Here is a 27756-nt window from a genome sequence, read left to right as displayed (position 1 = left end):
TGGTGAATGAAAAGACAGACAGTTTGGACACTAAACTTCAGCTCACCAGTTTTGATTCCATCTGTGGGCAAACTGAACGAGAAGCATCAACTGGATGATGAGGAAGAGAAAACCTCCAGAGGCCCCGACATAACGCCAGACTGAGAGAGAGAAAGAGAGAGAGAGAGATGAGTCAAAGGCCTTTCCCTCTGGCTGATACCTTATGACAAAACAAACATTGCTTTCTGCTAAAAGCCAGGAACTAAACACATCAGGAAGCACAAATCATTTAACGAGACACAAAAGAGCGATGATTGTTTGGACTTGAGCTAATATACAGTAAAAGCATACATGAATTGCTCTTGCACACTGACCTTTGGGGTTACAAGTAACGTATATGCTGCAACCAACAAAAATGTAACATAAGCAATTTAATGTAATAGTTTATAATAAATAATGCAATATATTAACGGGTTGTTTTTAAATGTAACATATGGTACAAAGTAAATCTATTAAACTCATTCAGTGCCATGATATTATAATCTGTACCATCTGATTACAACACTATAGTTAGGGTTGGGAATCGTGAGAAATTTTCCGGTTCCGGTTCCGGTTCCGCCTAACGATTCCGGTTCCGATTCCGGTTCCATTAAAATTATTAAACAAATAGTGGTAAAGGAAAAAGGCACAATACGCAACTCAAACAATCCATTTTGTGTTTATTACTTGCTCTAAAATTTATTTACAGGTTGGCAATGTCAAAAAAGTCCTGTACTGTACATATATTACAGTATTAATTAAGCCATTCTTGCAACACATTTTTTTTCAAATGAACACCTCTGAAATTGTCTTATTACATTTTATCTCTCTGTCTCTGAATAAAACCAAGTTATAAATTATATTTATTAGTTATATTTATTAATTAGTTATATATTAATTTAATAGTAATTCAGTTATTCAGTGAACTTGTAAATAATAAATTGCAATTCAGCATTACAAAGGTAGCCTAATTGTGCCTAAACGCTTACCTAAACCATGGTGACTCAACGGTTGACAAATATATATATATATATATATATATATATATATATATATATTATATATATATATATATATATATATATATATATATATATATATATATATATATATATATATATATATATATATATATATATATATATATATATATATATATATATATATGTGTGTAGCAAATGTTTTGTCAAATTGCTAGTGCAGCCTCCTTTGCATGTTATTAACTTTTCACGTGTTACATTTTGCTTCATTATCATTCATTCTTTGGAAATGAATCCATACTTGTGACTTTCTCTTCGCCATGCTGGTGGTCAACGAGAAAATATCTGACGCAAAACCGTAAATGTGTAGCGCGAGGGCTTTCAGTGCTGAACTGCGTTGCCCTCCTGGAAGCGGCAGGCAACGTAATTAATATTCATGATGAGGTGAGCCAGGGTTGCCAGGTTTTCACAACAAAACCCGCACAATTGCACAATCGTTTCAACCCGCGGACATGAAACACAGCCCGCGGCAACAGTGGAAAACGGGAAAGCGGGAAAATCACGGAGTTGGCAACACTGGCTGTCACTCGCTATGAAAGGATACGCTTCCAGCGCTTCGCACACACATTGCACCAGAACCGTTTTCGGAACCGAAACTTAGGAATTTCGCGCGGTTCTGGTATTTTTCAAAAATCAGTTTCGGTTCTGCATAAGAACCGGTTCTCGGTTCCCAACCCTAACTATAGTATTGTCTCAGTATGTTTATTAAAGGATTTGAGATATACTTCCATTAAATCAAGTGCGCTATTTCAAGGATATCACTAAAAAGGTAACATCTATCTATTCTATTCAGTGGCAGCTGGTGCTAAAACTGTTTGGGGGGCGCAAACCAACTTAGTAATGTAATTGTTAAATAACCATTTAACAAGTAATGTACCATTACTGCTTAGATAAAACATGGAAAATTCTGCATTTAAAGCATTTTCTACATTTTTCTATTTGAATAAAAAAAAACAAAAAAAAAACAGTTATTTCACATCCTGCCCAATAATGTTCTACAAACAATGTTCATATTTAAGGCTATGAAAAAAAAAAAAAAAAAAAAAACGTATGCTATATAAATTCAAGTTAAATTCACTAAACTAAAAATGAAAATATATAAAAAAGGCTATTTTGATTACCCTACAATACAAGTCACTTTACAGCTACTGCTATCATAAATACTTGTAGATTTGAAATTCTACATATGGCACATTTATGTTCACCAACAACAACAACAAATATTCAGCAACAAATATTTTTGCAAAATGTATATTTTAGTCAGAAATATTGCGCTCTGTCTGTTTGGCGCGCATGCTCATCCACTCCTGACAGCAAAATGGAAATATTTGATAGACTTTCTAACTTTTACAGATGGAGAATATGTCTGTGAAATGGAAGTTATGCACTGAGGAAATTATTGGATGTCACTTCATCTTAAAGATTATTAATAGAGGTAAGTTTCTTCCCACCGATCGCTGCACAAGTTAAGGTTACATATGATGACGAAAGCACATTAGTGCTTGTCCTCCCGGAACCCATAGAGATTGCATTGCAGTGCCTGCAGTTCGGGGAAAAAAAAAATCTTTGTATGGAAGTCTATGAGAACACTCTGGGCAATTATCTGGGCAACTCTGAAATCGCCCGAAAAGAGGCGGTACTCCACAGAACGTGACTTGATGCTGATTGGACTATATTTCCCGAGGCAGAACAAACAGTCTTGAACTGTGACAGCTAGCGTAACACTGTGGTTGAATGTGAAAAAATCTGTCCCTTTCACGCTTTGGTAGTGCGTCGCCCAATCTCCCTAATGAAGAAACTGCCCCTGATTCTATTAATATCATTTGCATAAAAAGTAGGGTTTAAACTCAAGATTTTGTGCAACATTCCTCTAAATATGTCTGTGGTCATGAGGTCATTGATACAGGCAGCGGAAGACTCTGTTTGAGTTACTGGAGTTTATGAACCACAGACAGATGCTCACTGTTGCTCTTGGACATTCAAGAGTAGATATCTCAACACTACTGCAGGCTCAAAGTAGAAAAATAAAACTTTCCAGGAACAATTCCTTTCAATAAAATGTTTCAATAAAATTTAACAAGCCTCTTTGGGGTGCACGGAAACAATAGCAGCAAATGTTGTAAAAAAAGGAACATGTATGTGAAAACAGATCATATTAAACCTTCTAGAAACTTGTCTTGATTTGGGAGAAAGAATCCTCCTGCACAGCAGCCCAGCAAAGCCACGAACTTAAAGAACCAGAACCTACAAAGAAACAGGAGAAATGGTTGAATAAAGGGAAAATCTTTATGAGGGTTTTCAAATTGTTTGAGAACTATAGTAAGTTTGATATTATTAAGAAAACACATCTAAAAAGGAAATACTTGTACTAAAGTTTAAAATAAATTATTCAAATGATCTAAAAAAAATAATACTAATAATTCAAAATAATTGTTAATAATTCAGTACATTCATTTTTCAGAACAAACAACTTTTTCACTGCAACTTTGTTTGAATTTTTACACTCCAGAACTCCAGAACCAAGATTCAAGATTCAAGAGTTTTATTTGTCACATACACAGTTATATACACAATATACAACTGGCAGTGAAATGTAAACAGGTCTTAGAGGTAAGAGACCCCCGTTTAGAGATACACTACTGTTCAAAATTTTGGGGCCAGTAAGTTTTTTTTAAAATAAATTAATACTTTTATTCAGTAAGAATGCATTCAATTAATCAGAAGACACTTATAATGTTAAAAAAGATTGCTATTTCAAATAAATGCTGTTTTTTTTTACATTTCTATTCATCAAAGAAACCTGAAAAACAATCAAATCGTTTTCACATAAAACAACAGTACAACTGTTTTCAATATTGATAATAAGAAGAAATGTTATTAATATGCAAATCTGCATATTAGAATGATTTTTTAATCATGTGACATTGAAGACTGGAGTAATGGCCGCTGAAAATTCATATTTGCCATCACAGGAATAAATTAGGAAAAAAAATGATACATTAAAATAGAAAACTGTTGTTTTACACTGTAATAATAATTCACAATATTAATGTTATTATATTTACTGCATTTTTGATCAAATGAATGCAGCCTTATTGGGCATAAGAGACCGCTTTCAAACAAAATGTTAAAAAAAATTACAGACCACAAATGTTTGAACGGTAGAGTATATACACACTAAATAAATGTCTTGAAAATGATACTTTTCCTACAGTATGTCTTTCTGGGATTTTGACTCCTTGCCATCTAGTATACAATTTCCTGTTTACCCTTGTTAGCATGTCATCAGGGTGGTTTCAGGAAGATCTAAATGAGGTTTTTATAAAGGGATTTGGGTCTTTTTTCTAAAAGCTTGCATGAATGTGCAGAGCAGGATGGAGCTGTATAAAACGATGAGTTCAGCCATATACTTCCTCACCCTGCATTTGCATACAACACAAAGATCTGATTATTGCAACATGAAGTGCTCTCACGTGGGGCTAAACCATCCCATTCATAGGGGTAAAGCTCATCTCCAAGCGTCATTTCCTCTGGACAGAGTTTTAAATTAATACCTCTATTCAGGGCTTTGGATGTGGGTGAAAAAAGGAGCATTAGGAGGGGAGTACAGATGGAGGCAGCAGGCCAAACAATACACGGTGGGTCCCTATAGCTCCTGTGAACCTGGACCGAGATGGGCCACGGAACAAAGCAGAGAAGGAACAAGCAGTGTTTCCAGTGTAAATACCACTTCAAAAGTGTCGGGGTGGACCGCTTACCCATTGTGAACAGCTGCCCGGCATCCTATGCTGGTTCGCACACGAATGGTGAACACAGAGAAGAATAAGAAAAAGCAGGCCATGCCGAAACAGACTTTATACACGGCTGAATAGCCCACTAGGGTACTGCAGTTCTCCCCCGCATTGAGCTGATGACACATTTCTTTGTAGTATGGAATCTGAGAAAAGCACAAAACAATAGAGGAATAAAATTACATTTTGAGTAACAGAAGAGATGCAGTCGCCTCAGGGAAAGGCTAAAGTTAAACAGAATTCAATCTGTGTACACACCCATTCACACTGGCTGTGGAAAGATCAACTTAAATACACACCCTAAATACTAAACAACGAAATAACATTCCATCAAAGACTGATTATGTTTTTAATCTTTAAGTAAAAAGTAATTTATAACTTAAAAGTAAAAAATTTACTCATTTACTAATTTTTTACTTTTTAATTACAAGCAAAAAAATATATCCGTCCGTTCAAAAGTCTGTGCTCAGTGATTTTTTTTTTTTTTAAAGAAATTTATACTTTAAGCAAGGATGCATTAAATGAATCAAAAGTGGTCGAAAAATATTTATAAGTCTACAAAAGATTTCTATTTCAAATAAATATTTTAAACTTACTATTAAAAGAATCATGGAAACAATTACCACAGTTTCAGCTTTAACATCACAGGAAATAATTACATTTTAAAATATATATTTAAAAAAAATATATAATAATAATAATAATAATAATAATAATAATTATATATATATATATATATATATATATATATATATATATATATATATATATATATATATATATATATATATATATATATATATATATAATATATATATATATATATATATATATATATATATATATATATATATATATATATATGTGTGTGTATGTGTGTGTATTACAATTTATATATTATAATAATAATATCACATTGTATACATTTCACAATATTAATGTTTTGAATTTTTTATTAAATAAAGGCAGCCTTGGTGAGCATAACAGACTTCACAAATATTTGTAAAAATATTTTAATAAAAAAACCTATATAATATTCAAATTCATACTCCAAAGTACTGAAAACTATAGTATTACTATTGTACATGTCCAATGTTGAATTACCATGGTTTGTCTGTAAGTGTATTAACTTGTACAGTTCAGAGATCAGCTAAGAAGTCGGTCAGATTCAAACCAGTATTTTTAAAAATCTTTTAATAAAAAAACCCTATATAATATTCAAATTCATACTCCAAAGTACTGAAAACTATAGTATTACTATTGTACATGTCCAATGTGGAATTACCATGGTTTGTCTGTAAGTATATTAACTTGTACAGTTCAGAGATCAGCTAAGAAGTCGGTCAGATTCAAACCAGTATTTATGGTTCTCTTTTATGGTTTTGAAGAGAAAGCTGGCACAAACTACAGGGCACTGGTCAATTCTTAAAATACATTTATGCTCCCAACAGTCTACAATTTGTAGACCTGCTATAATGCTGGGAGGCACTGCTATCATTATAACATGGACCATCATATAATATAAGGTTGTTAAGGTGTTCCTCTGTCAGCAATGCACCATTTCCTATCCCATTTGCTCTGTCCGTGTGTTGTAACCACGAAAGACCACCAGGAGGGGATTTTATGTGCTCTTAAATTTGAAACTACTATTTGTGAAAAAGCTTCAACAGCTGTAAATCTTTTTGTGTCTTGGCACCTCAGTGGCAGTTCTTTTGTGCCTCACCGAGAGGCAGCGTTTTTTATACTTGCACTGGTCTTTTTTAGCGTCTGGGTTTTTATACTCATGGCATTTACTCAGTAAGCACTCATTGTGGTGCTGAGAACAAAAAGAGAGCTTGAGCTCATGTTACACACCCAGCCTTTAAATGCATTTCAATAGCTTTCAGTTACCTTTTTTTTAATAGTTATAGAAAAATCAACATGAAGAAAGAGTTATGCTGTGTTAGATGTTATGATGGAGCATACTCAGTCTTACATTCCTGTCATGCTTTGAAGCAGAAGAGTCATGTAGCTCTCCTTTGTGTTTGTTTGAATAACATGGGCTAGCTGCCTGCAAATAAACCCTTGATCCCTCTATTGACCTTTTCTTTAATGAATAAATGAATTAATGCATACATGTTGTCCCTACAAATGCTGTAAATGTCCCCTGTGGCAGCAGCCTAATATTCCTGCTGCTGTCTGTGTTTTTTAATGTTAATCAAACAACAAAACTGAATAACTTTTGTAACTTTAATAAGTACTAATCTATATTTAATTTATACAGTGAAGACTATGCCATTTTATTTAACATTTGATTACTTAAATTTCTGTACCTAGTTTGTATCTAACTACTGTAAAATCTTCCTGAAAAAACCTGAAAAGCACTGTTTATTTCATTATCTGTTTCATTGTAATTTGATTATTTGTTCTTATTTTAGTACCGACTGTTTACTTGTCTTTAAAAGGCACAATATGTAAGATTTTTGGATTAAAATATCCAAAAACCACTAGAACAATGTTATATATTTTGCTGACTTGTGTACTAACATTATCACAAATGTTTCCAAGAATGTTTAAATCCTGAGAAATCTATCAATGACATCATACCCGCGTTACCCTCAATTTCCGGATTTATTTTGTAGAAACCATAGAAACACCAAAGACGCTTTAATATATTATGCGTTTTATTAGACAGGTGAGCAACTGTTTGGAAACATTCATTGACAGAAAAAAACAAATCATTGTTATATAGCTCAACACAGTCTTATTGTTTAAATCTTTTTTTGATTTACTCGAGAACCATGTTTTACCATGACTAATATCGATCTAGCTTACTGCAATGTGAAACAAGTGTCTCATAGTAGCCGCCGAGCTAATGCACAGAGTAGCATTATAACTTTCAACACACTCAAATAATTTATCTACTATGATAAAACAGCGCTGCGTACACATGACCGGAAGAAACGGAAGCAGTCATCTGCGGCTTAATAAAAGCTCCGCAAAATCAAGGCATCATCAACCTACGCCTTTGTTTTGAATAAGAGGCATCTAGCAGCGAAAATTACATATTGTGGCTATAATAGTGTTTGAAATATTTTATATTATATCTATGTAGATTTTTTCATTTTCATTGTTCTTGCATTCCATGTAAAAAAGTTTTTAAAAAATGTAGTAGCCAATGGCAACTCGAGCTTCAGTGTGACCGTAGAGGGCCGCTGATTCATAAAAATACAAATTATTTTCCCGCCTCAAACTCATTGGATCGTTTGAGCAAGAAGTTGATATGTCAAACCCACATAAAATACCACAGATTTTATATAGTAGATTTAGTCCCCTAAAATCTAATGAGTTTAGTTAAATTGTAATACATTAAGCATTTAAGGATAACATAACCGACTGTCACTTGAACTGATATTTTGACATAATTTGTTTTTGACATTAAAAATACCCGAAAGAGAGCTCAATTCACTTTTTTGTTTGTTTTTTAAAAACATCTATATCGTTTTATATAACTTTGTATTTCTGTTTTAGTTAGTAGGCCATATCTGGTTAAGCTAAAGCTTCAAATAAGTTTTTTTTTTTTTTTTTTCAGTTACCATTTATTTAATTTCAAGTAATGACATTTTTTTTTTATGGTTTTAGTTAACTATTATAGCCCTGATACTTTATTGGATATGTGTCAAATACTGGTCTTTCCTCCGGACTATGAAATAAATGGGAATTAAATTAAATACAGTTTATTGTGTAAGCAAAAACAAATATATAATGCGTGACTTTTAATTATAAACCACATTTTGAAATGTTTGCGCCTTACTTTTGCAGTTCCAGGATGCTAATTTAAGTTCAGATGAGGGAGATAAAATATGCATTGTTACAACCGTCTAAAACATATTACTATATAAACATTGTAAAGTAAACATTGTCATTATTCATCAGCATTCGTTCATAAACAATTGCCTGGCATAAATGTGCGCTATTCATTGATTGCGAGCCGCTCTGGAGCGCTGTATTGGAGATGCGTGAGCCTGTAGAGCGCGCAATAGCGCAGTGTTTCCCAGCGGTTAGATCAGCACTTTCAAATCAAATGTGCGCATCTGTTACACAGGACATCAGTTCTGACTGGATCTCTTCCCTAATCGTCCCTCCCAAACATTTTCGTCTCGTTTTTATTTGTTGACGAAAATGACAGTAGGTTTTCGTCATTGTCATCCAACACTAGTTTTTATTCAGTTATCGTCTCGTTTTCGTCAGTGAAAAAAGGTCGTTGACGAAAACGAAATTAACACTGGTTAGAAACATCACTGGCCCTATTGTGAGTTCATTTATTAATGTTTTGGCTTTTAAGTAATTTCACTATTATTTTAGTTACCAATAAGAGTGCAGCCCTCAAACTCTCAGCTCTGATTAACACATTTAAACCCATTTTACACTATTCTGCAGATTAAACAGCCCAGACAATTGTTTACGACTTGCCAGTTGCCACCCACTGCTGCTGACCAGAGACCAGATTTAATGGTCTTTATATACGAGGGAACCTGATACTAAAAAATGCAAACTGAGAAGCTCTGAACAAAGACTCACATTTTGCATTGCCGTCTCCACAGTGGGGGACATCATGATGACACAGGTCACCGTGACCAGCATGAAGAAGAGGGCGTACATGAAGCGTGTAGAGGTGGACTGTTTGATCTTGGGACAGCAGCCGCAGCACAGGGAGCAGCCAGCCGATCCACAGCAGCAGGCCAGCTGCAGAAAAACATCAGATGAGTGAGCGGGACACATGCAAGTGCTTAATAATAACCGTTCACAAGCCATTAGAAGGATTTACAATCAAACAATGGATTTTAAAGCACATTTGCACATGTAAAGCTATAAAATAAGGCAGTGTTACTATAAAACAAGGTCAAAGACAAAACAATCTTTTTTTAAGATTAAGTAAAAATCTAATTGCTGCTAAAATAAACCAATGTACTGTTTAAAAAATAATTGGGGGACTATGAACATCTTATTGGCCGGAATCCCCTTTAGCAGCACAAATGCCTCATTCCTATTGGCTGTAAGCAATAGTAGAGCTGGGCTGTTACTATGAAGCAGCTTGAATCACATGACGCAAGATACAGACATAACATGAGGCTTTGAGATCTGGGGCCCGTTCTTCGTACCTCGCTAACTCAGTTAGCTGGATTTGATTGTTGACGATTTGGCATGATCTTGGATTGTTTGGTTCTTCGAAGCTCATCCTGCACTTGCTGTCATAGTAACAGGTCCGTGAGCTTAAACCTGCTCGGGAGCAGGCTTATTTCATGTAAACAGGATTAGATTGCATATTGAGGTGATGCTTAAAATCTGTCCCAGCCACTGCTACTTTAATACAAGAGTTCATTACTGAACCAGTAATAATAATAGCAATAATAATAATTTTAAAAAATAATATAAAAATGTTATATTGTATATGTATATGAGAATGTATAATGTTGTGTATAATACTATAGCCAGACACTTGATTGAACGATTTATTTGGGATGGAATAATTACTTTATATAATTTTATTTTTATTGGTTTAGACACATGTTGTGCAGTTAATCTGAGCCGTGCATTAATTTAAGTGATGACTGATATTATGGGAGTGGCTTGATGCAGCGCAAGAGAGGATAATTTGATCTTGACCCATAAGAAACTTGAATACTGTCACGTTACAAATCTGCTTCAAATTGAATTAAGAATTAAATTACAACATTGAAATAAAAATGTAAAGGATGTACAAATACTGTATAAAATCGTGAATATAAATAATTGGTAATCATGTTAAAAAAAAAAAACATTTATCATTTATCAATTATAACTTTTATGTTGGTTTGGTCGTTTGGCTGTTTCCTTATAAAGGTTCAGAAATTCGTGGGGGTTTTTTGTGTAATTTGTCAAGTTTTTTTTGCCAGGTGGCTTTTTTAATTAGATGATGTCATTACGTTGCTGTCTTGACGCCAGCCAATCGCTGCATTGCTGATCGTGGTTTCGAGTATCGATGCATCTGCCCTCTTCAGGGAAAACAAGAACGCGCAGTGATCTTAGATCATTTAATCCAGATATTTTAATCCAATCCGCAAATTCGTCTGAAGAACCAAATTAGCCAGACATCAGTTATCACGATTAAAAGATCTGGGATCTGTCAAATCATCTTAGATGTATTAAGCGAGGTACGAAGAACGGGCCCCAGATTGAGTGGATACAGGATCAGAACAAATGTCCCTGGAAATCCTTTAATCTCTTCATTTAGGCTACAGTTTGCAGACAAGATAATGCAAGCAGAGAAAGAGAGAAAGAGGGATGGATAATATGATGCTTTTTATGTCTATAGGATGTCATAAGTACAAAAAAGTCATATAATATATTTATAATATTATTAAAATAGCTCAAATCATTTGGTGCTCAATCTTTTCACATCAGTTCACATCTTGAACATATTATTTACAGTAACAAATGTTTATTATAATGTTTAATATAATATAATATAAAAAAAGTATGATTATTATTTAGGTCTTATTCTATTGCATATTTTAATAACAATGATAATATTATGTGATGTTAGATATTTAGTACATAATCATCTACCCAGAAGTGAGATTCTTTTTTATAAAAATAAAAAAAAGTATTGCATGATGTCAATATTAAAGAGACCATATTAATATTTGATGTTGTTTTCCAAAAACACACTTATTTATATACTTGTTGGGAATGGGATCATTATTTTTGACAACGTAAAAGTTATAAAATCATGACAATAATAGATGATGATATATATGATATGAAAAAAATAAAAATATGATGATAGTCCTCTATGTGATGACACAGACAGCAGAAACCACAGCAAAGGCACACTATCAATCAATCAGGAGGACACATCCCCCTCTCCAGACAACAGGTGGTCAGCACGTACGACCCCGGCCAATGACAGCCCCATTCCTCCACAGCACCATGGAGTCCCACTCACTGGTCAACACCGGTCGAGTGGGACAGCACACTCTACATCCTCTCGCAAACAAACCATCCCCCACATCTCCTGCCCCGGAGACAGTTCTCAACCCCCTACAAAGAGCCCTTCTCTTACCCTCACCCGCAACCAGCAGGGGTCTGGGTGAAAGGTGACGTAAGGACAATAACCTATGGACATTGTTTTCCTAACAATTCAGGCTGGGAATTTCTCAAGTTCCTCAGAGGTGTGTGGAGAAGCTTTTTGAAACTGCATCTAAAAGTTGGAAGAACATTGTTTTGTAGCAAACAGATTCTAGGTTTGTTTGTGGTCCCGCTGTGTTTACACCCTGCGAAAAAGCCGTCCATAAAATAAATATCTAAAGCTATTAGAGAACTGCTAGCAGCTAAAAACAGTTCACCTTTTCTTTATTAAGGGAAGTAATATTAACAGTTTTTAGCTGCTAGCAGTTCTCTAATAGCTTGAAGGCAGTCAAACATGCACAATGAATTTGGACTCTACAAATACGTAATAGTATGATTTTTGGGGAAAAAGCTAACTCAAGTACTGTCTACATCAAGGCCCTATGATTTCCACGGTGCAGAAAACATGAACGAAATTGCAGAAAAAATTCATTATCACACAGAATTTCCTCACACAGCTGATTCTTTGCAGTGGTTTCATTAATTGTCAAATAAAATGATGAGCACAGAACCGTTTTCCCGTTTGGAGGAATCCAATTGATTAGAAAGATTTTTAAGATTTTCTTTTCCACCATTGACGGAATTTTCTGTCAATTTATACATTACAAACACATACTTATTTCACCAAGCTATCAAGTAATGTCGAAACTCAGTGGACAATTAATCTATAGTCTCCATGTCATGAATAGCTGCTTTGTGGGTCTGTTAGCCAGGCAATTGTACAGCTGAGGCAAAAATGTATTACTTCACTGTTTGAAGTGTACACAAAAAAGTGCTCTTTTTTCCAGTGTGAAGAGTACCCATAGTAACACTGGAGAGTCAAACTTTCCCAACTAGAACCGCATGGCACAACGTTGATGGATGGATGCCGATTGCTTGACAGCTTTTTCAATTGCAAATACAGAGTAATCCAAAGGCTCATGGGACAAGAGTAAACACCCTCTAATATGGTAATGGAGGGAAAGCGATAGAGATGCAAAAAGGCTGTGTGGAAGGATGAGAATGTCTCACTGCTACCCAAAAAGTCAACACAGATAGTCCTGCCACAAACGCCACCAGTTTCAGTTCACTAGAAGAAGAAAAAACCCTCCCTAGCTAACATTTGAAGAATGTGTACAAATCCACAAAAAGTTCCTATAGGATAATGCACATATGTTTTGGCCACTTATCGTGATTTTTAATGTGACTGGTGTTATTTCATGGCGTTTCATCTGTAAAAACCAAGTAGCACACTTGAGACGCTTGACAGTCATTGGAGTTCTCATGTGGGAGTTCGGACAAAAACAGATCTTACAAAGTTACCTCAAGGCCTGATCAAGAACAGTGTGCCATTGAATTCATTACTAACAGAAAACGAGATAATGACCTTTCCGGTACAGAGCTGCAACAGTATGAACACAGCACAATGTTACTGGGCTATAAAAACACCTTTTTATGCAGAATGCATAAACGACTGATTCATAGGACAGTCATCCATGACTCAAACCCAGACATCTGAAGGAATGATCACAATTAGATTTCCATTACATTTCCCAGCAGGACAGGACAAAAAGAACTGGGAACCTTTTCAGATGCTTGAACACAACAAAATGCCACAAAACATCGTGATATTCTGCTTCACACCATAACATTAATTAGTTCAGATTTCTTTTACTAGATGTCTTAAGGATAAGATACTTTAGCCAAAATTTTTAATTCCATCTTGCTGTCCCAGATTTATATGATTTTCTTCCTTCAGATGAACACAAACCAAGATTCGAAGAAAAATAATCCATCTCTGTGGACCCGTGTTTTGGTCGATCGGATCACAAGTGGACGACGCTTATGTAAACAGGGTCTTAAATGTTTGAGCTTGTCCACTTTCGACCACTTCCAGAGGTAGTTGACACAGTCGACTGGATTGCTTTCGTAGTGTAAATACTCACTTGGTCAAATGCGTTCAAACTGCCTCAAGACCACCTACTTTCCGCCTACTGACCTAATGCGTAAACATCATGGGAAGCACGTTAGCTACACTCTAAAAAAAGGTTCTATATGGCACCAAAAATGGTTCTTGGCTCGTAATCATGGGGGAACCTTTTTTAGTGCTATATAGCACCAATTTTGGTGCTTCAGTGGTTCTTCAGCAGTTCATTAGAGGTGCTATATAGCACCTTAGTCAAAGAACCGGTGAAGAACCGGTGAAGAACCGCTGAAGAACCACTGAAGCACCAAAATTGGTGCTATATAGCACTAAAAAAGGTTCCCCTAAGATTACGAGCCAAGAACCATTTTTGGTGCCATATAGAACCTTTTTTTTTTAGAGTGTAGACATGATTTAAACTTTGTCAGCTAAAGACCCTAGTTTGGTTTGAAGACAAAAAAAATTTTTTACCAAGCACAATGTTCTCACCATTAGGGCTGCACAATTAATCGAATTTGTAATCATGATTACAATTATGGATGCCACAATTATGTAATCGCTCAAAGGCGCAATTACAACATTATTATTGTAATGTTATTCTGTGTTGTGTGCTTAAGATTTTTTCTTTCTACAGGTTAAGTTTTTTTTCCATTGTTTTAATTTTAGTATAACATTATAATACCATGCATAATTTAACTTTTTTTATTTAAAGAAACCAAACCAATGTATATTTGACTTTTGAGGCTTTTGAATGCTGTAGAAAAGCAATACAAGTTTTTCAGGTGTTTTCAGCTTTCATGAGTGTTTTCAGCTTGTTTATTTTGATACAACAATATGGCATGCAGTCGCATCAAACAATGGCATAAAGCTATTCAAAACATCATTAAATGAAAATGGTCATAATTGTAACTAATAATTGCAATTACAATTTCAAGGGAATAATCGACAATTATGATTTTTGTCATAATCGTGCAGCCCTACTCACCATTCATAATTTTCTAACACGCACTCAGCGTGATTGCCGTGGTCTTGTGGCTATCAAAGCAGAAACGCAACAAAACGCAACGAAAATGCAACGTAGGCCAGTGAGAACTGTGCATGTAAACCTCACTACGCTAGTAACTGACACTAGAGGATGCGGTGGTCTTTAGCATCCTTGTTCGCACGCCCGCCTCCCACGCTGGAGAACCCTGTTTGAATCCCGCTCGTAGCGGGGCGAGCAGGACCGGGCGGTTACACATAGATTCTTCACTCAAAGACATCAGGACAGAATTGGTAGAAAGTGGACAAAAGAAACGGATTAAAACACTAGGTGTAACTGGGAATGTTGTCTACTCGTGATCTGAACGACCATAACGCATTTTAATTTCAGGTGTAATCAGGGCCTATGAGTCCATACAAGTGCAAGTAGATAGTAGGGTGACCACCTGTCCCGCTTTGCGTTGTACCGCACAGCATTTTCACCCCTTGTCCCGCATGTCGCATATTGAGAAAATGTCCCGCATTTTCACCAGTCTGTTGATTTTTAAGGATCATATTGAAAAAACATGCATGCGTTCTTTTGCCTTTTTAAGAAAGCCTTTTATTTATTATTTTTGCGGCATCGTTTTTCACCTATATTTAACAGCGCTTCGTCAACATCCCGCCTTACACAAATACAAAAGCCGTTTTTAAACCATATCCAATGGTTGAAAAGAAAGGAGTAAACACGGTCACTAGTAGGTTGTGACGGCTGTCAATCAAAATGTGGAGCGGTGATTCGTTCCATGTGTTCCCTGTCAGAAAACGAATGGATAGTTCTGTATATAAATTAATATATATATATATATATATATAAACTACAATTCCCCCCCAATTTTATATATATATATACACTCTAAAACAAAGGCTCGTAATCATAGGGGAACCTTTTTTAGTGCTATATAGCACCAATTTTGGTGCTTCAGTGGTTCTTCAGCGGTTCTTCAGAGGTGCTATATAGCACCTTAGTCAAAGAACCGGTGAAGAACCTCTGAAGAACCGCTGAAGAACCTCTGAAGCAACAAAATTGGTGCTATATAGCACTAAAAAAGGTTCCCCTATGATTACGAGCCAAGAACCATTTTTGGTGCAATATAGAACCTTTTTTTTTTAGAGTGTATATATAATATATATATATATATATATAAATTAATATATAAGATTAACTAATTTAATGTTGTTTTATTTGTTTCATTATTTATTTAGTTGGATTTTAGTTGCCCTTGGTCAGAACTGTTTCAAAAGTAGTTATCTGCATGATGCCTGCTGCCTTTGGGCTCAGTGATGTTGAATTTAAGATTATACAACAGTTTCAGCTTATGTTTTAGTGTTGGTAACATGTCCCACATTGTCCCACACAAACTTAGTAATCGTCCCACATTTGGTTTGTTTGATGGTGGTCACCCTAGTAGATAGTAACCCAAAACCAACTTTCAAAAACCACACAAAGTGATCAAGGTGGTAATCCATACATCAGGAGAGTGTCACAACCTGTTACGTCAGCACTATGATCTCATGGGAAGTACTACATTAAAGAGACACTTCACCCAAATGGACAACACAGCTAAATGATACTGTCCAATCTGTGTTATGCCACTTTAATTGCTTTGATATGAACAGTATCATGATGTCGTCGTCGCTGATGGCCAAATGGTTAGTGCATTGACACACTGGCGACCCGAGTTCGAATTCTGACTCGACTCCTTTTCCGATCCCGCCCCCCCTTCTCCACCCCACTGTCCTGACCGATAAAGCATACAAAAAAAAAGTATCATGATTTCAACCATTTAACTGAAGGCTCATTGAATATGGTGTTTCCTTGTTGTGAGGTTACTCAATGCTCATTTGGATACGGAATCTACAAATGTTAATAAATGCTGCTGTTGTCGTTGGCGTGAAGAGGGAATAAATTACTGTCAAAGTTGAATCAACAGTTAAACTAAGCGGGTTATCTAATGATAGCAATTAGTCAACAAACACAGAGTACGTGCCAAACACATTTGTGGGGCCACTGGCTCCTGACAAGCTTAGCACTAATGAGACAACACTATTGATGCTAAACACTGACTACTAGCTCTCTCTTTCCACTGCTAATCTTATGCAAACAAGCAGCCACATGGATCCAACCAGGAAATGAAAAGACCACCAGCGGACGCCACCATGTACAAAGGGGCTACAAGACCCACCGAAAAATGTGTACACTGAGAATGTGAAGTAGACAATTACATTACCAGTATCACTCCATATCGAGAAACTGAAGGGTTTCCTGGTAGAATGTCCAATACCATGTTTTGATCAAATTTAATTTACAAGTATGGCTCATTTGAAAACAAGGACGGATTGGAACATATTTGTTCTGACCAGAATGTTAAATGAGGACAAAAGGAACATAAAAACACGGTCAATCATAGTGATGACTTAATTTTCTAATGATACAATTCTGGTTCGATACACTAATTGGCACAACAGTTGATGGAAACATATTGTCTTGTAAAGTCAAAAGAAACCATTACCCTGCTGATTTAATAAAAAAAAAAAATTAAATAAAAAAAAAAAACAGCCCAACATGGTTTAATAGTTTTATGTGGGTTATGCTGGTCTTTCAGCCAGACAAGCTGAAAAATGGCACTAAAACCAGGAAACCAGAGACCTTCAAAACGTCTTAGGCTGGTTTAAGCTTTTTTTCCCCCCAACAGTAGCTACATGGGCTTCATAGTCATAACGGGCTTGAAATAAAGAAATAACTGTTAAATAAACACTGGACTAAAATAAGGAGTTTAAAATTTAAATTCATGCAATAATGATGTAAAGCAAATGTACTATCATCAAGAACGCATGGATACACAGAACAAAACAAGGATGACACTAAAAAGCTGCGTGTATACTTGAAACTGACACATACTTATTAACAAATAAGTCCAAATAATATATTTTTAAAGAATGGAACTTTTATTATTAAACTTTTTCTAAAGCATACAGGTACATCAGCATTAAATGCTACAGAAAATTATTTTAAATAGGGAGACGATAGGTTCACGACGGTGATGTATCTAAGGTTACATGCCGTACAGTCAATGCATCACTCACCTGAGACACACAACACGGGGTACACATACTGGCAGCGAGGCAGATCCTCCTTTTACACACACTAATCCACTTCAAATGTTGTGCTCGTTAGATTCTAAATAACGCGACCGTGGTTCGTGTCTTCGGTGCTCTCGCGCTCCCGCGATCAGTCCAGCACGCGCGCCGCTGCTCACAATAGACTGTGACGTGTGCGAGGCGAGCAAGAGGCTGAGCTGTCCGGGGCTGCGTGCGGAAGCATGCGCGACGATGGCCTCGATAAATCCGGAATCAGAGCCGTTTTGGGTTTCAGTGGTGCTTTGTTGTTTAAACCCATTTGCTATGGATCTTGCATCCAAATCAAATCATCACTGTAAACCACTTCCGCTATCGTCATAATGTGAGGTTTCGAATTTCCCTTGACCACAATCACAACGAAAAACATTTATTTAAAGCTCTACTGTATGACCAAATCTTACTAGGGAACTGGAGCAAGTTTAAACTATGTATCTGTTATTCTAATTTGTCAATCAGTGTTTTAGAGTATGCCAAAAATGTGGTTTTACTTGTTTTGTTTACATGTTGTATAGTGGTTGAAGGGTGGGAGTTTTGTTTCGATTTCTTCAGTTGGCTGACAGTGTGACAGCAAAATAATGCCTTTCCTTCATTGTGTTTGACACCATGTGTAAAGTATGCAAGTTGCAGAGACATCTGTTTTCAACAGGAGATTGGTTTCAATAAACTACCTGTAGGTTGAGACAGAATGTATTTATGTAATACTAATGGGTTTTAAACGGTCTTTGGTTATAGAAATGCCATATGTACATTTTAAACGCTCAACATATCAACGGATATTGGTGAAGTGTAGCCAGTTCAGGGCTGTGACAACAGCACCTCCCTCAGGACTACTGATGTGGTTTCAAAATAAACAAACTGCCTCAAAGAACACATTGGATAGACCAATCTGTAAACTATTAACAAGGATTTGAAGAAAAAAACAACAACTAGACATTAAATCCTCACAAGCATAACTTATAATAATAATTCAAACTATTTAATAACTATTGTATTATTTTAAATTATTACTTAATGTATTGTATATGCTTTTTGTAAACGCCAAAAGTACTACTAACATAAATGTGGGTGATGTGCACAACTAATTAAAACAGACAACAGGCAAAACTACATTTTTTCTATAATTTAATATTTCTAGTACATAAAAAAATAATTGAAAAAACTGATTGACACATAAATACGTTCATTCCGCAACTGTTTCCATTCATGCAGGACCACAGCAGCACCAGTGGAAGAAAACACCATCCAAATCACTCAGAACACCAGTTTCTTTTTAAGGGTACCTAAAAAAATGGAATAGGAATAATAATAAAAATAAATTTTAATTTCAAACTACATCACCATGCGTGACACCATTTTCATTATACATACATTATAAATCGTTGTAATATAAACCGAGCAACAAATCCATCAATCTCACAAAAACACAAGAAATCATTGAAGCAGCGCTGGAATTGATTATTCTGAACAAATAAGCTTTTCCCTTAGAACACTGTGTAATATAAACAACACTGATAGCTCCATTAAAGATACAAACTTGCCATCGGATGCATTTATCAAGTGTTTGTGCATGTTTATTCACCCTGTTCAATACTGTCACGTTTTCTCTTGATTCCAATCATCAGGTTTTCTTTCTCTTTCAGGGCTTCTGTTGAGGAGTTTGGTCTGGGAAGCTGAGGTCCCGGGGTTGGTCCTGGTCTATTGCTGAAATACCTCATCTTCAAAGCCTGAAACAAGAGTATCCATTCCATTCATTCGCTCCCTCTAATGTAGATTTAAGCACTGAGATTAAATTGATTAAAGCGGTTATTGGCACCTGTGAAGCTGTAGTGCGTGTGCAGGGGTCAAAGGTGAATAACCCCTTCAGGAGCTCCAGGAGGTCATCACCAGCTGCGCTGAAGATGTGCTCCAGTGGCGTGCCAGGAAATAGCTTAAATGACACATAGTCTGGGAGACTGGACATCCCCTGAAAAACCAACCAGCACAAATCACTTATTCTAAATCGTATAGATATACTGATTTAACCCCCATATACATTAGAAACGTAACCACATATAGTACATTTAAGATTCAGTTAAAGAAATGGTTAATTGAAAATCAGAGCTGTCAACATTAGCCCAATTTCGCTGCCTCCTGTTTGATTCTTGCGTTGTGTGTATGTGCTCATGTATTTGTCTGCTGTTTGTCTGTTGTTGGTCGGATGTGTTTTTATTGTACATCTTAACTTAGTACTTTTTAAAATTGTATTGTAATTGTTATATTGTTATGTAAAATGTAACTTTTTTTACTCTCTTTTAGGATGACATCTGTCTAGGGACTGCAAGTGAAAAATAGCCTTTTGGCTAACTCTGGCATATTGACAGAAATGTTCATTAATATGCACTGTCCCTGTAAATAAATAAATAAATACATTTCTCAAAGCCTCAAAGATTGGACATATGCAACATTATTGATGTGCCCTTTTAGAGCATCTCAAGTAAAGGCCCAGTCACACCAAGAACGATAAAGATATAAGTAGCACTTCTTTTTACAGTCCTGTTCCCCATGTACATATTATGTATAACTAGGTACTAAACTTGAACCCCTAAACCTAACCTTAACGCATGTAGTTACCTTATATTATCCAGTACCTTCTTAGGCAAGTACACGTAAGTGCGCGACTGCGCATACTGTAAAATAAAGTGCAACCATATCTATTTTTAAAAATCATTCTAAATTTAAAAGAACAGCAAAGTCTAGACCACAACTATAATAATGACACGATAAAGAACAATATCATTGAAATAACTTTCCGATTGAATTTTTTCACCTGATGCCAATAAAACATTGACAGCCAATCATAATCTATCTTTCTTTAAAGAGCTTGAGCATTTAAAGCGACTGACAACATAACAGCAGCTTAAAATAAGCAAATGTTATAGTGCATTAGTGTGAGTGCTAAAATAGTTATAGCTATCATTCTTGGTGTGAATGGGCCTTAATTATTTGCTTTCTTATGGAAATGAAGCGGAAGTAAAACTCTCTCAATTAAAAATAATTAGATAACTACAACTCACAGGCCATGTGTCCTCTGTTGGTGTTCCCAAAGCTTCAAATATCTTTGTCAGCTGGTCCAAGTCTGAATCGCCAGCTAAAAATGGCAACTTAAAAACAAGAACAAATCATTCTTAAAGTCACCACAGAGTCAAACTGGACAATTCTTTTTTTTTAAATTTTATTTCATAAGCCATTATAATCTTTAAATCAAAATAACTTCCCCCTCCCTTTTGCAGCAACATCTCTTCTGTTCTTTGATGATGCGTTTACTAGCACAAGGGCAGGACAACATTTATTCTTGTTTGAGAAGCCATTTCCCTCGGATATACACCACAATAGAAAAGACTATCGCAACTTCCATTTCATGCCAACTTTAAAATACATGTTAATGGTCTGACAGCTTTTCAAAAGAGCCAGATGTCTTTACAAACACTGAACAAAGATACTCACCCTGAGTAAAAGCTCAGCAAGAATGCAGCCAACTGCCCACATGTCCACACCCACACCGTACATCCTGGCCCCGAAGAGCAGCTCTGGGGCACGATACCATCTGAGAAGCACCACACAACATGAAAAAAATCTAAATCAACCAATAGCATAATCAAGAAGAACCAACTAATATCAGAATTATCAGAGACTTCTACAAACCTTGTAACAACTTGATGTGTATACACTCTGTTCGGGCTTCCAAATGCTTTGGCCAAGCCAAAATCAGCAAGCTTCAGGACTCCATTCTCATCTAGTAGCAAATTATTGGGTTTCAGATCCTGAAAAAGGAAAAAAATGAAATGATGATGACTGGAGGTGCCATTTTTATTCAGGAACTCCCAGTTTTGGGAATAAGTCAAGTAGTTCTACACAACCATTCAAACGTTTGGGGTTGGTAAGATTTTTTATGTTTTTGAAAGAGGTCTCTTATGCTCACTAAGCTATGGAAGCTTGTTTCCTCCACTGATAAAAAAAAAAAAAAAAAGTGTGAATTTTTAATCCCACAAAAAAATATGTCAAAATGGCAACACATACACTCGCAATTTGCGAGAAAATGTCAGTATTGTGAGCGGACCTTCTCAGAATTGGACTTTGTGACATAAACGCTCAATTGCAAGTTACAATTAGGAGGGGTAAAAAATAGAATTGCAGGATATAAACTCGCAATTCTGACTTTTTTTCTCGCAATTGCAAGTATATGTAGTCAGATAAGTCAGAATTGTGGGATAAAAAGGTCACAATCTTTTTTATTCATCTTATTCCGTGGCAGAAACTTGGCTCATACCAGGGCAACATTTATTTGAACAGTAATATTGTGAAATATTGTAAATATTATTCCAATTTAGAATAACTGTTTTTAGTGTTCATTTAAACATCCATCCATCCATCATCCATCATCTTCCGTTTATTCGGGGCCGGGTCGCGGGGGCAACAGTCTAAACAGAGACGCCCAGACTTCCCTCTCCCTAGCCACTTCCTCCACCTGGAGGAGGCCCCGAGGCGTTCCCAGGCCAGCCGGGAGACATAATCCCTCCAGCTTGTCCTAGGTCTTCCGTGGGGCCTCCTCCAGGTGGGACGTGCCCAGAACACCTCCCTGGGAAGGCGTCCAGGAGGCATCCGAAATAGATGCCCAAGCCACCTCAGCTGGCTCCTCTCGATGTGGAGGAGCAACGGCTCTACTCTGAGCTCCTCCCGAGTGACCGAGCTTCTCACCCTATCTCTAAGGGAGCGCCCAGCCACCCTGCAGAGAAAGCTCATTTCGGCCGCCTGTGTCCGGGATCTTGTCCTTTCGGTCATGACCCACAGCTCATGACCATAGGTGAGAGTAGGAACGTAGATTGACCGGTAAATCGTGAGCTTCGCAAGAAGCTGCACCGATCCGTCTGTCACCGGGAACAAGTCTGACTTACTGCCGGCAATGCGGACCAAGCTCCTGCTCCGGTTGTACAGGGGCCGAACAGCCCTAAGCAGGGGGTTACTCCATACTCCCAGAGCACCCTCCACAGGATGCCACGAGGAAAACAGTCAAATGTCTTCTCCAAATCCACAAAACACATGTGGATTGGTTATGGGGCAAACTCCCATGAACCCTCCAGCACCCTGGAAAGGGTATAGAGCTGGGACGAAAACCACACTGTTCCTCCTGAATCCGAGGTTCCATTTAAACATTTCTATTTTAAATGTACTTTATTCTTGTGATGGCAAAAATTTTCAGAGTCACATGACCCTTTAGAAATCATTCTAATACGTTGATTTGCGGCTCAAGAAATGTTTTCTTTTAAATATCACTTAATGTTAACAGTTGTGCATTTATTTGAAATAGCAATCTTTTGCTACAATAACCCTTTAATGCATGAATTATCGTAACCTCACTATCATAACCTCTTACGCTGCAGTCACACGGGGCGTCAGCGTAAACGCTTCTCATTTACTTTGAATGGGTGACGTCAAGCGTTGCCGAACTGAATTGTGGGTTCCGTCACGTCGCTTCACTCGAGTTGCAAGCAGCAGAAGTTGAAGATTTCTCAACTTTTCAAGCGCCAACGCAGGCGTCATCCAATCAGATCGCCCTATGCAAATACCCTAGAGCAGACACTAGCCAATTGAGTTCATGCAACCCCAGAGCAGATGTGTGATTGGCTGTTGTCACTATGACGTCGCATCAGCACGAAGCTTCAGCCAAGCGTTAACGCCGACGCCCCGTGTGAATGCAGCGTTAAGGTATGAAAAACAAGATTTGAAAATGTATTTTTTACACATTTTTCAAAGAGATTTTCAGATGTCCACTAGAGTGGACAGCATGCGTTTATGGTTTAAACTGAAGATATACTGTATTAATCATAATACAGTAACAACACAGCAATATTGTGTGTATTTAACAAACCAATCTAAAAAAAAATTATTATAAAATCATGTGAAAACTATAAAACATGTACAAAAAAGTTGAACTTCGCGTATCTTTGATATCAGACCATGAGGATGTGATTCCATCAAAGATCTCTACAACCTGTGGAAACCCAACTCAGATGCTCCCTCCAGTGTACCAGAGTATGTCGATTTAACCTTATTAGCTGATATTTCTGATTATGTTCAAGATGGACACATTTCTACCATAGCTCACCTCTGGGAAAACCTAGCGATCAGGTGTTTTCAATTTCATTCGAAATGAACAATGTTGGGGGTAACGCATTACAAGTAACATGCATAACGGAATCAGATTACATTTTGATATTACGAGTAAAGTAATGCATTACAAGCAACATGCATTATGTAATCAGATTTCTTTTTGATGTTACGAGTAAGGTAACATTACAAACAGTACATTACGTAACCACATGACTTTTTTGATGTTAATGCAAATCACATTCTAATAACACAAATACATTTATTTAGTCAAAAAAAAGTTACTGCAGATTAAGTATTTTCAAAAACAATAGTTACAGTATTAGTATAAATTGTAGCTTAAATATAGCTATTGGTGCATGATGTCCACTGGACACAGTGGACAGATGATTAATCAGAATTTTCTCCCAATCTAAAATCAAAACTTGGAAAATTTAACTGAGATATGACTCATTAGATATTGCTTGCTGCTACAAAAAATGTTTTACCTGCAAAAGTCTCCTGGATATTCCGGAGCAACTTGGCATTTCTGAATGGCCATTGGCCATCTTGGTTTGGTGGGGAAAAAATGGATATGCAATGGCTTGCCACTTGGTGGCAATGTATAGGATGATGCACGAGGGTCCACTGTAAAGGTTGATGTGCAACTATGCCATCAAAACCCATGCATATGCAAGAAAATGCTTTTTGAATAGTTGTCCACTGTAGTGACCACTATGCATGAAACGGTTAATTTATATATGTTTTCACTATCACACACAGTTTAATGCATCTTTGCCAAACAAAAGTACTTACTGACCCCACACTTTTGAACAGTAGTGTACATAATTAAAAACACACAAGGAGATATCTTAGCGCCTCACCCTGTGCAGGATCCAATGATTGTGCATGTATTCTAGACCTTGTAATGTCATTAGAATGTACGCCTTTATATTGGCTGGTGTCAACACGAGACTGGTGTCCTTTATGATCACCTGAAACAGACCATAATACAACATTATTCATTGTCAAAGCACTGACCAAACAAATTACAGGGCTGATAAACATCATGCTTATTTTGTGTTGACATTGACTTTTATTCTTAATGGTTAAGATAGGTTTGTTGTTGAAGTTACTGAAATGAACAATCAACGTCCAGGTGTAGTGTATAACTCTGCCGTCACCTCGAGATCTGTCTCCATGAAGTCAAAGACAAGACTGATATTGGATTTGTGTCCAAAAGCATCCAGGAGCTGAAAGCAAAAACAGGTTCATTGATGTCAGTATTATATCATAATTAACAACAGCACATAATTTGTTTTAATTTTTTTTATATGCATATAGATATGACTTACACCAATAATGTTGGGATGACTGAGCTCTTGCAACAGCTTAATCTCTCGAAGAGCTGTTCTGTTGATGCCTGGATAACAGAAGAAAATACGTAAGACTCAAATTATACCAATGTAAAAATATATATAATTATTAAAGATTGAGATCGTTCAAAAGCGCACCATCTTTAGCCTCGGTTCTGTGTCCCACTTTTATCTGCAAACAAGAAATTCACATTTAGACACAATGATACTGAAGAATGATAAAAACAAAATGGCAACTCTTTACAATAAGGTCTCTAACATGATCTAATAATGAGCAGTATTTTTAAAAGCATTTATTAATCTTAGTTAGTAAAAATATAATTTATCATGGTGTTAATGTTAGTTTGACAGTGCATTAACGTTAATGTATTAGTAATTAAGATAAATAAATGCAGTATTGTTTATTGTTAGTTCATCTACAGCAAACTATTAAAATACCAAATGTAAAATAACAAGCGAATATGATCAAAAATTATGGTTTTGCCGCAATAAAAGGATTCCTTATTGTCTTACCTTTTTAATTGCAACAATGGTGTTCGTGGTTTTGTCTCTTGCCTTGTACACAGTTGCGAACTGCAAAATAATGGTACAACATCATCTGTGTACTACGCATTGATAAAACTGGATATTAATATGCAGCTGCAAGAACTTCTGCTGCTGCAGGCTGTTCTATTAATTTCTATTCGATCGAACTACACCTCGGAAATATCAAAGTTATGTTGTTTACCTGTCCTTCACCCAGAAAGTCCAGCTTTTCATAGCGCTTCGCTCTAGACTTTACATCTAATGCCATGATATCAACTGTAAAACTGCTCTTTGTGAAAGCACACTTCTGTATTAAAGAGCACTTTATACTTCCGGGTCAAATAAAAGTCGCACAAGTGGAAACGGAAAATTCACATGTTCAACAGGTTGGATGTGTCTGTATTAAATTGCATGTGAATTGATCCTGTATGGTTTGTTTATCATATTTTAATAACAAAATTTTCATTTTAATAATTTGATAATTTAGTTTTTGAATCAACAAACAAATAACTAATTGTTGTTATTAAACGGACACTGGTTTTAGGCGCACTGCCAGTATTTTAATTTATTTACAGAATTCTATTTTAAATAAATATAAGCCATTTTGCAGTTTACTGATGGCCCCGACCCTCCATGAGAATCGCTGATATAAAGACCTCTGTTAGAAAATGAGGTCATGACGAATTGTTTCATAAGCGAATCCATAATACATCCAATCTTGCTTGTCTTAATGAGTCATTTCATTTCAAATGGTTGCTTTCATCATTTAATCACAAATCGATGTTGCGCATAACTACATTAATAGATTAATTCCTGCAGAGGGCGCTGTTGTCAATGCAAAAACAACGTCTCTTTTCATTTACACCACACGCCTATTTATTAGAAATTAAATATTAACAAATGAGTGTACAATAGAATTAAAAAACATAATCAACCTAAACTACGTGTATGTGTAAATATCAATTAAAATATGATCTAATTATCTATAATATTTCTCCTTTCTTTACATTCTTTTTTCTTTCTCCCACAATATATATAGGACCATTTTTACACATTAGTTTTACATTTTAGCTGATTAAACTGGTGATATGTTTTTTTGTATTAATTCAAGTGGCCTGTCTTCAGTGGTCTTTCAATTCTTCTATTCACTATTCTGTTCAGCCTATTCTTTTCAGACACAAATATGCCAACACTGTCAGACACAGGCACAATATATTTCGATTTTAGCTCACACAGTGTATATTCAACCAGCAGTGACAGCATTATTCTTTTATTGACACAATCATTATGGGTCTTCACACAAGAATTTGGATATATTGATCATACTAGTGCGCTTATGTGGTTTAACAGTCTGCCTGTAAAGTGTAATTATTACACAATTGTTTTTCTAAAACATATTTCCCCCTTAGATACCTTTTTGTTTGACTTGTTTACTGTACGCCTTATATCCCCATCAGAAGTTTCCCATCTCAACAGGAAGTGGTTAGCACAAGCTCTGTTCTTATGAAGACGCCCACTTCCTTTGACTTTGATAAACACATTTGTGGTTTTGTGCACTAACCCCATCAGATACATTTTCTTAACTGCTGCTAAACCCAATGTCCCCAAATTACAGAATGACTTCTGACTGGTTTATAATGAAGATATAGCATCCAGTACAGTTAAGTAGT

The 27756-nt window shown here is 36.1% G+C and overlaps 2 protein-coding genes across 2 annotated transcripts in view; both read right to left on the bottom strand.

Moving 5' to 3' along the window:
- The window catches only part of serinc5 (serine incorporator 5), a 31975-nt gene extending 13596 nt beyond the window's left edge, over nucleotides 1-18379 (bottom strand). The window contains exons 1-5 of the mRNA XM_079816226.1: nucleotides 18009-18379; nucleotides 9410-9574; nucleotides 4817-4995; nucleotides 3220-3302; nucleotides 47-140 (exon numbers count right to left, since the gene is read on the bottom strand). Of these exons, the coding sequence (XP_079672352.1) occupies nucleotides 47-140; nucleotides 3220-3302; nucleotides 4817-4995; nucleotides 9410-9574; nucleotides 18009-18035 (548 nt within the window). The 5' untranslated portion in view covers nucleotides 18036-18379. The remainder of the gene's footprint in view (nucleotides 1-46; nucleotides 141-3219; nucleotides 3303-4816; nucleotides 4996-9409; nucleotides 9575-18008) is intronic.
- cdk7 (cyclin-dependent kinase 7) lies at nucleotides 18304-26414 on the bottom strand. The gene is made up of 12 exons (XM_079816227.1): nucleotides 26289-26414; nucleotides 26075-26134; nucleotides 25700-25733; nucleotides 25541-25608; nucleotides 25370-25438; nucleotides 25070-25180; nucleotides 21744-21862; nucleotides 21546-21645; nucleotides 21116-21202; nucleotides 19876-20025; nucleotides 19642-19786; nucleotides 18304-19342 (listed from the first exon to the last, which is right to left on the bottom strand). Exons 1-12 carry the CDS (start codon nucleotides 26352-26354, stop codon nucleotides 19314-19316), a joined length of 1038 nt encoding a protein of 345 aa, XP_079672353.1. The 5' UTR covers nucleotides 26355-26414; the 3' UTR covers nucleotides 18304-19313.
- Nucleotides 26415-27756: the final 1342 nt, after the last annotated feature.

The sequence above is a fragment of the Gobio gobio genome (assembly GCF_949357685.1).
Source record: "Gobio gobio genome assembly, chromosome: 4".
Taxonomy (NCBI): Eukaryota; Metazoa; Chordata; class Actinopteri; order Cypriniformes; family Gobionidae; genus Gobio; species Gobio gobio.
This window is presented reverse-complemented; position numbering and strand designations above follow the sequence as displayed.